The 16,456-nt window shown below is 48.0% G+C and overlaps 1 protein-coding gene and 1 long non-coding RNA gene across 4 annotated transcripts; both read right to left on the bottom strand.

Annotated features, from left to right (window-relative positions):
- Window positions 1-4,513: 4,513 nt before the first annotated feature.
- Window positions 4,514-9,837, bottom strand: Beta'cop (coatomer subunit beta'). 2 transcript variants are annotated; one of them, XM_076443933.1, is made up of 8 exons: window positions 9,568-9,837; window positions 8,807-9,158; window positions 7,795-8,733; window positions 7,485-7,720; window positions 6,462-7,400; window positions 6,098-6,382; window positions 5,930-5,946; window positions 4,514-4,837 (listed from the first exon to the last, which is right to left on the bottom strand). In XM_076443933.1, exons 1-7 carry the CDS (start codon window positions 9,568-9,570, stop codon window positions 5,938-5,940), a joined length of 2,763 nt encoding a protein of 920 aa, XP_076300048.1. In that variant the 5' UTR covers window positions 9,571-9,837; the 3' UTR covers window positions 4,514-4,837; window positions 5,930-5,937. The 2 variants fall into 2 exon arrangements, with proteins under 2 accessions (XP_076300048.1, XP_076300047.1); XM_076443932.1 differs by lacking the exon at window positions 5,930-5,946.
- Window positions 9,838-10,004: 167 nt separating this feature from the next.
- On the bottom strand, window positions 10,005-16,377 carry LOC143218657 (uncharacterized). 2 transcript variants are annotated; one of them, XR_013011127.1, is made up of 5 exons: window positions 14,216-16,377; window positions 14,092-14,141; window positions 13,746-14,016; window positions 13,456-13,564; window positions 10,005-12,127 (listed from the first exon to the last, which is right to left on the bottom strand). It is a non-coding gene; the product is annotated as an uncharacterized LOC143218657 (long non-coding RNA). The 2 variants fall into 2 exon arrangements; XR_013011128.1 differs by lacking the exons at window positions 10,005-12,127; window positions 13,456-13,564 and having other exon boundaries at window positions 13,571-14,016.
- Between the last annotated feature and the right edge of the window lie 79 nt (window positions 16,378-16,456).

The following is a 16,456-nucleotide window of genomic DNA, read 5'->3' as shown; positions in this document are numbered from 1 at the left end:
CTTGCGTGCTCGATGGCCCTCGAAGCGACGGATACTCGATGGACGGCGCGGTTTTACGGAAATCGACGAACCACGTTCGATTTCCAATTTCGCAAATTCAAAGGATTACTGAATTTCGTTCTGCGAAATCCGTCGTTTCCTCGAGAAAACTTTTTACACAAAACGTGAGCATACTTTTTCGTTCAAAGAATTGTGCAGATTCGATGATCTGAACACCCTCGAACTTGACCCAATTATGCGGAAAGGGAGCCATGTTTGATGAAAACTCAGGTATCCAGAGACCTAATCTAAAAGGGAGTGTCCGGAGGAGAGCAGATCATTGGCTGCAGCGGAGACAGGTGAAAACGATGGTGTCCCCTTCAAGATGAGCGTCCGCAGGGAGAGATAGCGCAGGCGGGTCGCGATTGGTCGAGCCAGCCAGGTGAGAGACTGCCAGTTGAGAAGGGAGGATCCATCTGTCCAATAGGACAGTCCTCGCGAATCCTTGTTGCTCCTGTTGTCGCCATTAGCTGTAGGTCGTGGCGAACCTTTTTCTATCAGCTCCGCCGGACCTGCAAAAGGATTGTCGTGAGTGTTTGACGACGGAAAACATTGTAGTCTGAGCGGATCAATAAATGAATCGTGCGGAAGGAGGGGTTGACGATGGCGGTACCCCTGTTAATTACACTGTCCAACGAATTTGCGTTTCGGTAACTAGAGGGCGGTTCTTACAGACTTTCATGCACACTCGACACGAGATATTGAAAGTGGAATGGTTAAATTTTCAGCTTTAAGGATTTTTGGCAAAATAAAATAGTTCCCGGCTGTTTGATTAAAACCGTAAAAATATTAACAAAATTGAAGAGTGCAAAATATTCGATTGTTAACGAAGAAAATGGAGGTCTACATGGTTACTGTTTCCCACAATCGATGCCAACAATTTCAACTTTGCATAAAGATCCGCAGTCTATCGATTATTTTCTTCGGGGACTGGTTCCGCCGATACGCGACGCATAAATGTCAGATGCCGATCGGTTTGCGCAAACACGCTTGATAATAAGCAAACAAGAACGTTAATTATCGGCCGCGGGCTCCTCCTTGCGGAACGAATCCACTGAAAGTCAGGTAAATCATTCGGCGTGTTTCAGCCGGCGCGCGGCGTTCCCTGGCTCGAGTTACAAAGATGTGGGTGCAATATTTTATAGCGCAACGTGACCGCCATTCAGCTATTACTGCCTCGGCTCCCTCGGTAAATAAACTAGTCGTAGCTCACCCCGGAGGACAATCCACCATTCTCCCGATGATCGGTGACACGAACAGTTTGTCCACACCTAAGAAGACACACAAACATGTTAGATCCATTCTCTAGGATTCTGTCAAGGAGTCTCTCTCTGGTTTGACAAAGCATAGCTTCGTCAAAACATTCGAATACATTCTAGGAGTACTGGTAATAAGTACACCAAGTTTGGAATAATAGTACTCGATAGGTTCCCTTGCAAAAATTCTCAGAGATGGGCGTCAAACTAGAGAGAACTCCAGATAGGAGTTAATGTACAGAAATTGGGAGCGTCAGGTGGCACAACGGGATCGGTCAATCGCGTTTTTCTCCCGAGGTGAAAGCAAAGGCTGAAGGCTGAACGCAGAGGCCGAAGACGCCGGGGGAATTCCTCAGCTTCCGTCGCGACGAGATTCTCATGCACGTGCATCGTGGCGTGTAAATAGAGGGCGGAGGTGACATATAGCGACAGCCATGGCAAGCGTGTCGACCGTTTAGGCGACTATTAGCAGCTTCACAGGCTCTTCCTAGCGCGCGCGTGTCTTGGTGCGCCTCGTTGGCTCCTGAGAGCACGCATAACGAGTCCTCTACTTCATCCACAATTTTTTCAAATACAGCAGATCATTGAAACGTTCGTACGTGCGTTGTATTTTGATAAAACATAGTAGTAGCGTTGAACAATGTAAAAATTGATGATTGAACAAATTCGAACACATTCTCCGGATGTTGGGTAGCAAGCGTACAAAGTTTCGAACTGCACCGATCGGCGGTTATCTTTGAAGGAAATGTGGAAGATCGTTTTATAGTGGTGATCGTGTAGAGCCCTTAAATTTGGCCACCTCAAAAATTACTCGGCTCGTTTACGCGGTCGTTAGAGTGGATTTAACTGGACGAGACAGGGGAGAGTGTGTCAGATATCGTTCGACCGAGTTCTGGTAATCCCCGCGCGCGGAACAGACGGCAATAAATTCTCCCGGACGACGCCGTGCCGAGAGGAACCGATGTTACGCTATCCCGGCTCGGTCCATTTACTCTCCGGAACGCGTCACCTAAAATCAGTTAATTATATTCCACGGCCGACCTAGCTGAGGCCTATTACAAAAAATAGTAGGCGATCCTCGCGACCACGTTTTTCATCGTCGCGACGGACGCGTGAAGATTCTCACAGTTTCTACTATGAACAGACAGCGTTTACAGCTCGAAAATTCATTAACAAGCTAAACGACGTTACAAGCCTGTTAGCTGTGTAGCTCGATTTTACAAGCGGCTGCTAATAATGTTTAACTATTTTATTGATCGCCAGACTGCAGGTTCTTATGTGATGTTTGCATTATTTTGAATCTATTAGAGTCATTAAGACAATTTTTATTTCGCATAAAAATCCGCAGTCCATCGATAACTATTTTCCTTTCAATGCTCCGTAGATGAAACGGACTGCAAGAGGCTCGACGCGGCGCGCAAGGCGAAGAATTCACGGCGGTCCAAGAAAGAACGCTGGCTTTTACAAAGAGCATAACGACACGGACAATTTGTAGCGGAGTGTCAACGAAGCCGTTTCTATTTTCGAGGCGACTCGCGCACGGCTATCTTTTCGTCTCTCCCTCTCTCCCTCTCCTCCACCTACTCCTCCGACGTTTTTCAGTCGAGCGACGGTTGCACCGATTCATCCCCTCCGCCCAGGTTCCAGCGTAAATTTACACGCGATTAATCCGTCCTCGTCCCCCGTGTCTCTTGTTATCGTGACACGAGCGATTCCTCAATCTGTTCTGAACACCAGCCCCTCCCCCGCCCTAGCTCGCTCTCGATGAAAATAACGGAATACAGACACAGTCCCGTCCATAAGTATCCGGACATCTAGCAAACTCGCATCCCTATGCGAACCCTCACATGTCTCGCTGTCTTTTCCAATCGCTCTTTCCAATACCGACACACCACGCGACCTCCGTTTACTGTCCAGGGTGTGTCGATCCCTGTCAGCTTCAAATTTTCGCGTTTAACACTAGGTTTACGGAGCTCTAAAAATTCCACATTGCTTTATAAACATAACAAGTATATGTATCTATCCAAATTTTTGGCCCAAGAAATAAATTTGGTAAATAATTCCTCAGGGAAGCATCTTTACAATCTTAATTATCGCAAATTAAGAATATTAGAACCCGTCATTTTGACGAGTCCCGTAAACCTAGTGTTAATTACATTGGTTTGATTTCGATGTTACCTCAATTAAACATTCGCACATGTAGAGTATTAAACAAAAGGACTTTTTCTAATTCAGAGAAACGACCGAGTTGAATAAATGCTGACATTTAGGATCGGCGGCGGGCTGTTCCCGTAGCACAGCTCGTTATTGAAAACAGAGATGGAATTCGATAGTTCGTACCGATCACGTACCCCACGTGTGCATTCTGCGCGTCTCCCTTTCTCGTGTAAGGTCACGTACGTGTGCAGGAAAATCGAGGACTATTTCAGCGAGACAGAAGAGGAAAACGTGTTCGCAGCTGATTATACGTTTGGATTATTTTTGGACCACTCCGAGGAAAGCTCGCTGCGTTTTCGTGGATGATTTTCTGCGACCGATGAAGATGACGTGGAGACGATAGAGATCAGATGTGGCTATAGTCCGGAAAAGTTCAGCTTGCATTAAATACTTGCACAGAAGATTTAGTTATAGAGCAGAATAATGATCATACCTGTCCGCGTGAAGAAGGATAGGATAGCATGGAACAGTGTAAAGAGAAAGATAGACGAACGTGTTAGCTGAAAAATAAAATTCCACAGATTGAGAACATGCGTGGGCGGGTTCTGTTATACAAATAGTATATTTAATACGGACTGTACAATGTTGTTTAACGTAGAGAGTCTCCACGCAGGAGACGGCATACCTACAACTATGTTTAACATTCGATAGGGATCGGACAAGTGGCGATGTCCGATCCTGTTACATTCCTAGGTGACGCTGGGCTCTATCGTGCACGCGTTCGGAGGTCCTCCGGCGAAGGATGCGACAGACAACGGAGAAAGTAGATAGTGGTTAAAGTTTCGAACGCATCGTTTTTTTTTTCTCTTATCCTAAAAAATCTATCGGATGACTTCCGGCTAGTACATTTGTCGTTCGTGCACACGGTTCTCCATTTACCTTCCTCTGGGGGTGGTGTCGGTGTGTTTGTGTGTGTGTGTCGGGAGGATTATTTTCTGAGACGTCGTGTTCTCCGAGGGATATCGGAAGGCTGCGAAAAGGAAAGTGACAAGAGAAAGAGATTAAAAACGTGCCGCAGGCGGTTTTTTTTTGTTCTTTTTTTTCTGTGTTATATTAATAATATATTTAATCTCCGGCACACGGGGACAAACTCCGCGTGTGCAGACTGCGTTATATATTCTGAATCGGATGATGCGTTGATAAAAACACTCGCGCACAACAAATGTCCTCCAACAGTAATACTTGATTTTCTAAACGACTCTGGTCGGCGACGACGCGGGGAATGACTGACGGAAGGAGAATGGAAATCGCGCGACAACCGCGCTGCTCGCCTTCCAACCGAACGGCTAATCTTCGTTGAGGAGGTCGTCGTCGAGAGTCACACCCTGGAACAACAAACATTTCCACAATTAACAACAAATCGGTAAGATATCGAGCTTCTTACGTGGGAACGTGTTCAAGTTACACGAGTAGTTCTCAGAAAAATATTCGACACAGATTTTTAACGTAACTAATACTACATTTGTAACTTGACTATGTTCCCTGGTTAGCTAGAATCGCGTCTCTACAGTGGTCTGGAAAGCGACATCGTCTTAATGACGAGCACAGCGACTCGCTTGCCATGATTATTAACAAATTACCGCTTTCCAAGCCATGCCGTTGCGCACACAGTTTGACTACGCTACGGTGATCGTTGCGCTACCATGAAGAGAGAGTGTTCGTGGTCTGAGGAGAGAAAGCAAGAGGCGAAGTGCAGTGGTGGGTCTCTCTGTGTCGGGAGTGTTATGGCAATAAGGCCGTAAAGAAAATGAACCGTGACCAGGGCGAGAAGTCAACAAGCCTTAATGGTCCTCTGTCTCCCGTTCCAGCTGCATTTATGGCAACGGATTGTTTCTCCTCGAGGCCCGAATGGCTTTCGAAACACGACAAAGCGAAGTCCGAGAACAAAATTCTGAAATTCTTCCACCACCTAACATTCTCATTAAACACAAACATTAACCCTTCGAGAACGACGAGCGATTATTAGTTTCTTTCTATACTTTTAAATACACATCAGAGTTACTATGCTACACTAGTTACGTCCCTGAAGGTTTAACCAGGATCGATAGTCGCGTGTGCCTGATACAGTCCGCCTCAAACCGTTTCGGTAATGTAATACCCTTCTAGAGTTACCCGTTCGTATTCGAAGAGCCCTTCAGCTACGCGTTGTAATTGCGACTCTCTGCTCCTGCCCACCCATATTTGACCCCGATTCACCTATCTCGCGACGTCGATGCTACCCTAACCGTGCCGACCTCGGACCTTGGAACATACTCTTCATCTTCCTCCGGCTACATCCGGTCGTGTACCAAAAAAAAAAAGGAAGCCTAGCGCATAACTAAACACAGTCGATTATATCGGTCGGCGATTCCTCGACTCACGAAACCCTGGAAGAATGAAACACCACTGTGGTTGAGTGGCCGTGCCGTTACACTTACTTTGTCTTTCAGAAGCACTTAGGTGTCAGCATGCACAGTAAAAATGGTTGCGTTAAAACCGGGAAACAGTCGGAGAAAACGGGCCAGACAGTTACGCGTGTAAAGCTCGATGAACATAGAGACGAGGACCGCAATTAACAAGTATGTATGCTGGTGTAACAGGCTTACAGTCGTGTCGATGGTATCATCGATCTCGAGATCAAGGTCCAGATCATCTTCGTCGACTGTGAGCGGCCTCGAGCTGCTGGTAGTTCTCGTCTTCTCGGGAACGGCTGGTATCTCGGTGGACGGAGTCGCTACCTTACCGATATCCAGATCCTGTAACCTGTCGGTCAAAGCTTCTGGCGATGGCACTTCCGATTCGCTGAGGCCGTTGTTGCCGGACTTGAAGGCGAATCGATTCGTTTGCTCCGCCGCTAACATCTCATCCAACGGTTTCCGCTCCACGTTCGACTACAATAACGAACAAGTAAACAGGATGAATCAGGTGTCGCATCCGGTTGATCACCTCGAGTGAGAATCGCTTGCTTACTTTCATCATGGGGAACGCGGACGCTGGGATTTTCTGCCGACTCTCGTCCCTCAAAAATTGTTCTACCTTGAGCGCTTCGCTGTACCCGGGGAACAGGTTCTCGTACTGTTCCGGATCAGCCAGACTCTGTCCAGCCTTCTCGCTGACCGCCGACAACTTCTCCTTCCACAGTTTCACGATGGACGAGATCTTGCTGGGCACGTACGTCCTCGCGAAAAACGCGGCCTCCGGTATTCTGTCCGTCTTGATGAGAATGTCCAAACATTTGTCCAGATCACCTAAAATAAAGTACGACAGGAACGAGATGTTGTTCTTCCCTGTGTCGTCCGCGTCGTTGCCGAGCTTTTGTATCATATCCGCGTTCCCGGTGCTGGTCGCCAGCAACAGAAGCCCGCCGAAGTCTTGAGCCTGATGCAGACACTCCTGCGCTAAGCACAGTTTGCCTTTCTGGGTCGCCAGGGACGCGAGTTGTCGCCACTTTTGCTGGCTGTTCGCTTCTTTGGCGAGCGTGTGAGCTGTCGTGAGGTCCCCTAACGCCAAAGCCAGCTCGAACCTGTGTTCCGGATCTGTCGATACTGCCAACGCTTGCTCCTTGAATCCCTGCTTCTCCAGGAAGTGCGCCACCCTGGTCCGGTGCTCTCTGGGAACCGTCGGTAACACTCTGTCCGCGGTCTCGAAGTCTTTTCGCATCACCGCCGTTTGATACTCGAGCACCGACAGCAGCAGAGAATAGGAGACCACGGAGAGCTCTTTGTCGCACAAGTACAACCTGTTGTCCCTGGGCACGTAACCGAGCAGATACATCGGCCGGTCTAAATGCGAGACGGTCACTACTTCTCCGCCAACGAAGTAGTTCACACGGTTCACGCTGTTCGTGTAGATGAAGCAGTCGCCGACCCAGAGACCCGTCTTCACCACCTCGCTCATCTCGGCGACCATCTGAAAGACAACGTAACGATTGATACGCGTGCTACAATGCACACCAATAATAGTCGCACGCAGGAAGGTACAACTGTGTCTGACCTCGAACGCGTCCTCGATGTCCTCCGAATTTTCTGGTGCGTTTGAAACGGCATCGGCGTGATATTTCAGGATAAAATATTGATCGGACGTCGCCAGTGCTACGAGCGAAGCGTTCTCTGCCCAGTATACGTGCGTCGGCTGAATGTCTATACGACGAATCAGCTTCAGCGTGTCCCAGTCGAAGAAGGATAGGCCCGATCCCGAAGATACTCCCAACAGAAAGCCACCGAAGATGCCTGCGAGAGAAATTCGATGTAAAATCGATCAGAAGAGAAACCATTCGAATAATTAGCAATTATTATGCGCGAACCATCAGCCCCGAAGTCGGGCTTGAAGCTTTTCTTCTCTTTGAAAGTCTTGAAGACTTTCACGGTGGTGTTGCTCTCTCTGACAGCGTACTGACTCGAATCGGCAGCCCATACGAACTCCGATGCCTGACCGAACGCTTTGTTTCTTAGTGCCATGGACGTGTAAATAATGTATTCCCCATCTCCGCACACCACCAGGAATCTCCCGTTGGGATTATGTTGGATGGTCTGCGGATAGATTTCGCAAGCACCCATGTCCTTCACCGCCAACGGCAGTCGCTCTCCGTCTTGCGCTTCCTCCCCTAAGGCCTTCAAATTCACTTGTTGGATCTCGCTGTGCTTCGCCCACACGATTTTACCACCCAACGAGTCCATAGACACCGCTGGCTCCTCCCTGCCAACTTTTACCATAACGCTACCCTCGTCGTAACCGATCGCTACATTGTTGGAGCTTTTCATGCAAGCTATCGTCCACACTCGCTCGAATCCGTAGTTCAGGGAGGATTCTAATCTGTAGGTTCCTGCGTGCCATATCCTCACCGTTCCATCCTCCGAACCGGTGAGAATGATCGGCAACTCTGGATGGAAACAGACGGCCGAAATGTTCTGCGTGTGTCCTTCCAGCGTCTGTACGCAGGTCTTGTTCTGATAATCCCAAATCTTAACGAGTTTGTCGTCGGCACCCGATATTAAGTACGGTTTGTCTCCGCCGTGGTAATAATCCACGCAGTTAATACCCTTGTCGTGACCCTCTAATGTAAAATTCGCCGTGGAGGAACCTAGTTGCCATACTTTCACCGTCCTGTCCAAAGATGCGCTGGCAAACGTATTGTTGTCTTTCGGGTTGAACACTATTTGCATTACGTAGTGGGTGTGCCCCTCGAAAACTTGTTGCCCTATCCAGGCCTTCTCCCAGTTCCATAATTTGATCAACATGTCATCTAAAAAGTAAATACAAGATAGCTGTAGTTTTTGCTTAAACAAGAATCGATAATACACCTACGCAATACATACCACTACTGGTTAATATAAATGGTTGTGTCGGATGCACCGCTATGCACCTAATGTAGTCGCTGTGCGCTTCGAAGGAGTGTACCCTCTCCAATGTGTTGTAATTGAAGACTTTGATCAACATGTCATCTGCTCCCGTAACAACCCAGTTCTTCCTGGGTACGAATTTGGCTGTCCGTACCGGGACCTCGCAAACTTCAAAAGTTTTAACCAGCGTCTGGGTCTCATGGTTCCAGATATTGACGTTCCCTTGGTACAAGGAACAGAGCATCCACGGCTCTGTCGGGTGAAGATCTAAGCTCTTCACTCTGTCCGAGCGGGCAGTGAGCTTCCTCTTGATATCTAACCTGAGCGGCTGAGGAACGAAAGAAGAGTTCACAGTCAGGATGGAACAAGTATCGTTGCACGATCATTTTGACGCGAGGAACGCGTGTCTATAGGGTCGTCTGGACAAACGTGTGAAACTGTATCGCTGTCTGGCTCGACGAGGGTGGCATGACGAAAAAATTGAATAGATTCTTCGGGGCTGAATATTGGAGTGGGATTTCGAAGGAGGCGAAAGCGGAGTCGCGTGTGCCGATCGCGGGGAAAGGTTGTCACGTTGCGGGAACATTGTTTTTCCTTCATGAATCGGAGTGGATATTTTGACGTGTCAAACGAGGCAGGCTGAGCTGCGGGTGTCACTATACAAGACTGTCCACAGGTGTTTACCGGCGCGAATACAGATTTTACGGGCGTGTTCGATGAATTTCTCGACTACGTACCATGTTTAAATATACGAAACTCGCTTTTTATGCGCAGAAGATTCAACAACACGGTCCTCGACGATGGAAACACGAATCCGAATCTCCTGCCATCAAGTTAGGACGTGGCCGATGCTCGCAGCGAAAATGGCGTCCGTTTGCACGACGAATTCCCGTCGCCACGAGTATTTCATTCACTGCGACGAAATACCTTCCCTACGGTTTCACCGTTGATAGTATTCTAGACCGCGGTCTAGCGCGATCGTAATTTCCAACACACCTTTATCAGAAAATTCGGAAATGTCTACGTGGATGGAAAATTGGTTAGAATTGGTTCTGTCGGTAACGTCGCGTGGCATAGAAAACACGGCGGCCCTTTCGAACTACAAATTACATCATTTCTCGCGAACGTTTACCGTGCGTCAGTAAGGAAGGGAATATCCACTGTGTCTTCGATGGTATAGTGGATTTCTGGCAAGGTAACTGTACCGACAGTACATTCGCACTGTAGATTTTGTTGTTATCGATCAAATAAAAAATGGATACTTTTTTCTGGATGGATTGTTTTTTATAATAACTGTAGGGTGAACACAGTTGTTATATATTACGACTTGGCTACTGAGAAATTAAAGATACACGAAACTTCAGGATTTTATGGAGTTCTAGGAGCTAGGGGTGGGCGGGTACCTGGGAATTTGGATTCGGGTCGGGTATTTTCCCCGAGCTCGGATCGGGACCCGAAAATTTTTGGTACTCGCCCACCCGTACCACTGGCCAACGTTGTTTGCTGCAAGCGCTGGGAAGAGTTCGCAGATTCTTTGGGAAATCGTGTTTCCATTTCAATTGTCCTCGCATCGGAGCCCAGTTGGTTCCCTGAAATTACATATTTTCGTATCGACAAGTCATTCCGTGGGAGCCATCAATTTCGCGTGACTTATTAAATGGTTATTAATTTCGAGGATTCCGGCGGTTATTACGACTGCATCGACGCATCCGTGATAGCGCAATAGTGGATGCGCGGTTGCAGGAGTACTTATGTAAAATCCTAATGGCGGCTCTTCGTTACCGCACATGGTCCGTTCTACAACTTTCGAGCGACCACGCACGTGATCCAACGTTGCGCAAGCAACAAAGTCGCTTGTTCGGGAAGAAAGCGATACTTTCGTGTAGCGCAAGTCCTTTCTACAGGCTGTACAATATTTCTACTAGTTCTACGATTTATCTACAAGCCCCACGACATTTACACAGGCTGTAAAATTTGTCTATGGTCTTTTATCAACATTTTATAGACCCTAGGGCTTTCTAAAGGATCTTGATGGATCCTGGTCGCCTAACTCGGGAGCCCTTTCCAGTTTTCACGGTCCGTGGCCCGGCGGGCAGGTGTTAACGCGATTGAATTGAAGCGTAGAGTCCAATTGTCGAAAGTGCATCGTCTATTAGCCTGTTGTTCGCGCCTCGTTGACTTCGGCAACTCTACCGTGCGCTTCTACCTCGACCGAGGCTTTGGCCAGCTTCTGACAGTCTTTGTGCCCTGTCCTCGCTTTGCAAAATTGCTCCAAAGTTCGCCGATTCTTGCAGCCTCTCACAAAACGGAATACAATCGGAATAGACTTGTTAGCCTCCCGCGCTATCAATTAGGAATCAGACATTGACTGACAGCATGGTCGTTCGCCAGAGGCTAGAGATGATTCCCACGCGTTTAATTCGTCTGTACAAGTTTCGGGCCTCGTCCTTTCGTCATCGCTGACAAATCGTTCCCTTGAGAAAAATAATTCCGCTTCGTCGCCGTTTGCTTTTTGTTTTATCGGCTTTGTTCTTTTTCAGCAACACGCCGAAGGATAAAACAGCCAACGATGGAGCACGATTTTTTGCGAATATCCGCGGATAGGCCGGAGCGAGCCTCTCATCGACGACTTTGATAAACGATAGCCGCGTACGGTCATTCGTCCGATCCTAATATTTCATTCTTCGTGGTCGGTCTCGCGCTCGTTGCCATTTTCACTTCGTCCCGCTTTTCTCTGTCCTTTTGCGTCCGCGGACTCGCGCTGCGACGACCGTGAATTTTCAAATGAATTATGCGAGAACCGGATAACAGAGAGACCAAGGCGGCGACAATGACTATTTCAAAGAGTGACGCAGCGTTTCACGGGAAAAGAAAAGTCGAGCATGAAATTTATGTATTAAAATGTTAGATCCGCAGCGTCACTCGAACGCCAACAAAGAGATCGCGGTCTGTCGGGAAATCAGACTGGCAGCTGGCGAGCCGAGGAGAAAAAGTATGCAGGAACGAGAGAAAACGGGTCAAGATCGGCGGAAAAGCGAGCTGTCACCTAGTAAAACTCCTAATAAAGTCAGTCGGATCAACTGGCCGATTAATTGCTCGGCGCGTTAATCGACCGACCCGGGAAAGGGCAGCTGGTGATAATTCGATGCGGACAATCCAGATTCGTAGATTAATCTCAGGGGATACGGTCCGGGTAATTATCGCGTCAGCGGCCACTGTCGAGACGTCGTTAATCCATCAGGGATCCGTCCTCCGTGGAAAGATAATCCACTCGGCAGATAGTCGCGCGAACTTCATCTGCAAATCCACAAAATCATTGTTAGAGTCGGTAGAGACTTTTTAAATACGCACGAAAAATTGTTGGACACGTAGAAAATTTTTTAGAGAGTTCAACATTCACAGTATGATCCCTGAAAGATTCTAGGGCTTGCCAAAAAGTTCTAGGACTCGTGAAAAGAAGTATAAGGCCTCTAGAAAAATTGTAGAGCATACAGAGTACACTGTATCACCTCTAGAAAAATTGTAGGGCTTCTAGACGAATGATAGAGCTTAGAAAAAAATTGTAGGCCCTGCAGAGAGACTGTGCGAGTCTCTAGAACCAGCCCCGAGTCACAGAGCGACTGTGCGCGGACTGAAAGCGTAGCGCACTGTAGTCCTTGTCGCGATCCAGCGCATCCTTGTGATTAAGGTATCCAGAGCCGAAAAGGGCGAAGCCGAAAGAGGATAGATCGCGATTGTGTTTTTAAGATTGAAAGAGGATTCTGGAGCGACCTGGTTCTCCTCCTGCCGGCGGCCTCGAGGCAGCCGTTCGCGCATTGTGCGGTCGTTCCGTAATTTTCGCAAAAAGGAAGACGCCTTTAAAGAGAAAGGAGGCGGGGATCGATTTGCGGACTGCGGGTTGCGGATAATAACGGCAGGAAGCAAAAGAGACGATGGAATAAATGGAAACGGGATTAGCGGGCGACGTTTTGCAACGAGAGCTGCGAGGACCCTAGAACCGCGAAAGGAGATACATCAAGTACGATGATGGCACGTGCTAAATGAATTTTCATATCTTCAACAGCGACGTAACTGCCGGAGGAATCCGCCGGAAGTGTAGCGCAAGATATGTTCTAATTAAATTAGTTGCATCATACAAAGTTGCACGTGCAAATTCAGCGTGGAGATACAGCGACCAGTTCGAGCGGCTTTATCCGTTTGCAAATCGAATTGATTATGGTTCTCTATGTCGTTCGGTTTCTCGGAGGATCAGTCTCCCGTGGTGGGCAAGTGGAGCGAGTCGATCATTTATCCGGCGCGCGTTCACGCTCGATTATACGATTCCGCGTACGCGTTCACGTAAACAAATTCGCGTTTTACGATCACGCCTCGTGCCCGGAGCTAATTAGTCGAGCGATAAAGACAGAACCGCGTAATCTATGATTGCAACTTCGAAACGACCGAACTGCGCATCACCGAGAGGAACAATCTTGCGAAGATCTTCTGAAAAACAGAAGAAAAACGCGGCAATTAGAGGATCGCCGAGATGACACAGATGACCTTCTCTCAGGAGATCAAGGCTCGTCTGCTCTATCATTCGGCTCTAATAACGAGAAAAACGCATATCCACAGATCGGACGCCTGACCTACTGCTCCTTTCTCGGCGAACTCGCTATCGTCATTTCGCTTTTACAGTCTCCGCTTTTCCCTTATTCGATTCTCCTTTGGATCCTTTCGGAGCTTCGGACTCTCGCACTGGAAAAAGAATCAGAATTATTTATATACGTGTCCTCTAAAAACACTCTCGAGCTTATCGAAAATTCGTACATGTCTGGTGAAAATTTTGGTACGCTCACAGAGTAATTGTGTGTACAAAAATATTTGTTATTCAGTGAAGTTGTCAGAGGTCAGGTTACCAAGGAATAAATCGTCTCACCATTGCTATTTCTCCGACTCTCGTACTGCAGCGGAGCACGCGAGCTTTTTCCAGCAGTTATCCTTCCCTAGCGTTATCGTCCACTTTTATTCCCGACTCCATCGATCACAGGATTCTTTTTCTTCCACAGTATGGAACAAAGAGGCCGGGTACCGTGCATCGATCACGGATGCCGGCTCGATCGATCGATCAGCGCCGGCTGTCGTCGATCGCTTCCTGCTCCTTGTGCAGGGACTCCCATCGAGCTCCAAGTTACTTCCGACTATGAGCCCTGCGAATCGGCATTATGTCAATGATAAAGATCCACCGCAGGGTCGCTGTCATGGGAAAAATTCTTGGATAAAACCTGAAGATTCGAGCATCTGTAGTCCTGGAGCCATTCTCCGGAGGGATGATCTGAAAAAGTGGCAATCGTGGATACATTAACAGTACAAAATCAATCAACAATCGACAACTAAGAGGGAGTCTACCGTGATATAATGGTGTACATCTTATTCGATTTGTCCGGAGGGCGAATACGGCCGTCGGCGTGTTTGATTGGTTAATTCGGATCGGTTTCGATTAGATTTCGGTGGAAAGATAGCGAGGAAACGAGCCCGGGCCGGTATCGACGGCAGACACAGCCGCCGGTAAACACGGTCGCGATTGCCAGTGACAGAGAGAGGCGCGCTGCTGACAGATCCCCCGGCGCGGACGATTAGGCTAATCGGCTGGGCAAATATGTGCGATGGCATTAGCGTGGGCGGCCGCGATAAAGTCGAGTAAATTGCTGCGGCGCGATCCGACGGATCATTTTCCATCTGGCACGTTCGGGAATCCGGGATTTCGGGGATCACGCCACACCGGCGTTCCAAACGAACCCGAAAGAGAGGAGCGCGACGACCAGAAAGAATATAGACAGAGAGGAGAACAATTGAAACGAACGGTGGCACAATCCTTGTCACGCAACGTCGTCGCGTTTAATCGCTTCCTCCTGGAACGCGGCGAAACTAACTTCGACATTGTTGCCCAATCGTTTCTGCAACACCGTCGGCGCAGTCGTTACAATTTCGCGAATGCAGCTATTATATGTATTAGCCGGCATAAGTAATTAACCGTTCCCCTAACTCATTGGAATTTTCTTCTCGCGCCTCGTTGCCTCCCGCAAGCATCGTCTCTTCTTCTTCTTCGAGTCTGCAAGACCACGCGGATCTTGCAAAACATCTGCAGTCGCATAATTGCGCCGACTATTTATGCACGTCTGTCAACCGTCGGTTTAGAACCTGCTTGATATCGTCGAACAGCCACCGTGTCGATATCGAAACGATACTCGAAAATGTCCGATGAAGATCCGATACGGATCGACGGTTTCGCAATTTTGCGACCCCCTCGGGCTACGACGGGAAACAGAGGCTACATCAGGCTCTTCTACAGAGCAATTCGCATCGAAAACGTGGGATAACATTGCTGCGTACGATGCCCCGCGTGTGAGATAATAGAGCTCGAAAATTGAATAATTAGCGGCTGTTACCACTTGTCGCTGCAATTTTTGCGCACGCCGCGCCGTTTCGCAATATGCTGCTCTATTCTCTTGTGAGACAGTGTCAACAACGAGTGACAAGCGACGTCCAATTTTATAAATAAATGCGAACCATCAGTTTCGCGTTAAAAGATCTCTAAGTCATCCTCATAGCGAAGGGAAGAATGAGAAAACTTAATACATAAACACATCTACGAAAGTTCTGACAGGTGGAACACAAAAGTGTGTCGGCTCGTTCGCGTTTCTGTGGCTTGGCGAGGAATAAACACCGAGCCCGATAAAATCTGATTGATATATTATTGGCGTACTTAAGTGTTCGGCTTAGGTTGGGAGAACAAGGGCGTCATTAACGAAGGATCTCTCGAGAGCCGAAGTGGCGTTATCGCCTGCACGAAGATGCTACTGTCCCACTGATAACGATTCGATCGAATCGGGTCCGGCACTCGAGGGAAAGACAATTCCTGTCGCCGGCGGAATAATTATGTAACGTTTCTCGAAATAAAACGGAAACTATTTGCCAAGGGGAATCCTATTTTCGCCCGTGTCTTCGCATCGTTTCTATTTCGGAAACGCGTTCGAATACAGTGTCGTGTTGCGTAGGGTCAAGTGCGCTGCGGGATTACAACTATCGCACAACAATGATGACAGTGGTAAGTGAAACAACCGAATGCGCCGCAAAATGATCGATTCGATCGTTTCAGATTTTTGATTTCACAATAATTGAGATTATAAAGATGCTTTCATCGGAAACGATTCGATTCGTAAGTCCTCGACTTACGCGAATTCTTAGAAGCGAATCAGAAAACCAATCTCGAACTGTGAAATTCGTTTCTTGACTGCCAGAATGGGAGCTTTGTCGAGATCGAGAATTATCGGGATTGTAAGTACTACATGCGAGTAATGAAAAAGTGAACACGTGAGATTTTGTCTTTTGCTGAACAACCGCGAAACGTAGCCATCATCGACTGTCATGCACCGGTTTCTATGACTCGCGAGACACAGTGGGATGATCTGAGAGGTGTAAACCGGCGCTTTGAGCCTGCCATGTGGTTCTGATCGATCCGAAGCTAGCGAACGGAGTCGGACCGGCTGTGGCGAGGAAGAATTTGGCAGAACCGGCGCCGTTCACAGAGCGTTGTCATATAACGGGAGCCCGACAGTCTACCAGAGGAGGAGCGTGTCTACATATAGA

The sequence above is a fragment of the Lasioglossum baleicum genome, chromosome 20, assembly GCF_051020765.1.
Source record: "Lasioglossum baleicum chromosome 20, iyLasBale1, whole genome shotgun sequence".
Classification (NCBI taxonomy): Eukaryota; Metazoa; Arthropoda; class Insecta; order Hymenoptera; family Halictidae; genus Lasioglossum; species Lasioglossum baleicum.
This window is presented reverse-complemented; position numbering and strand designations above follow the sequence as displayed.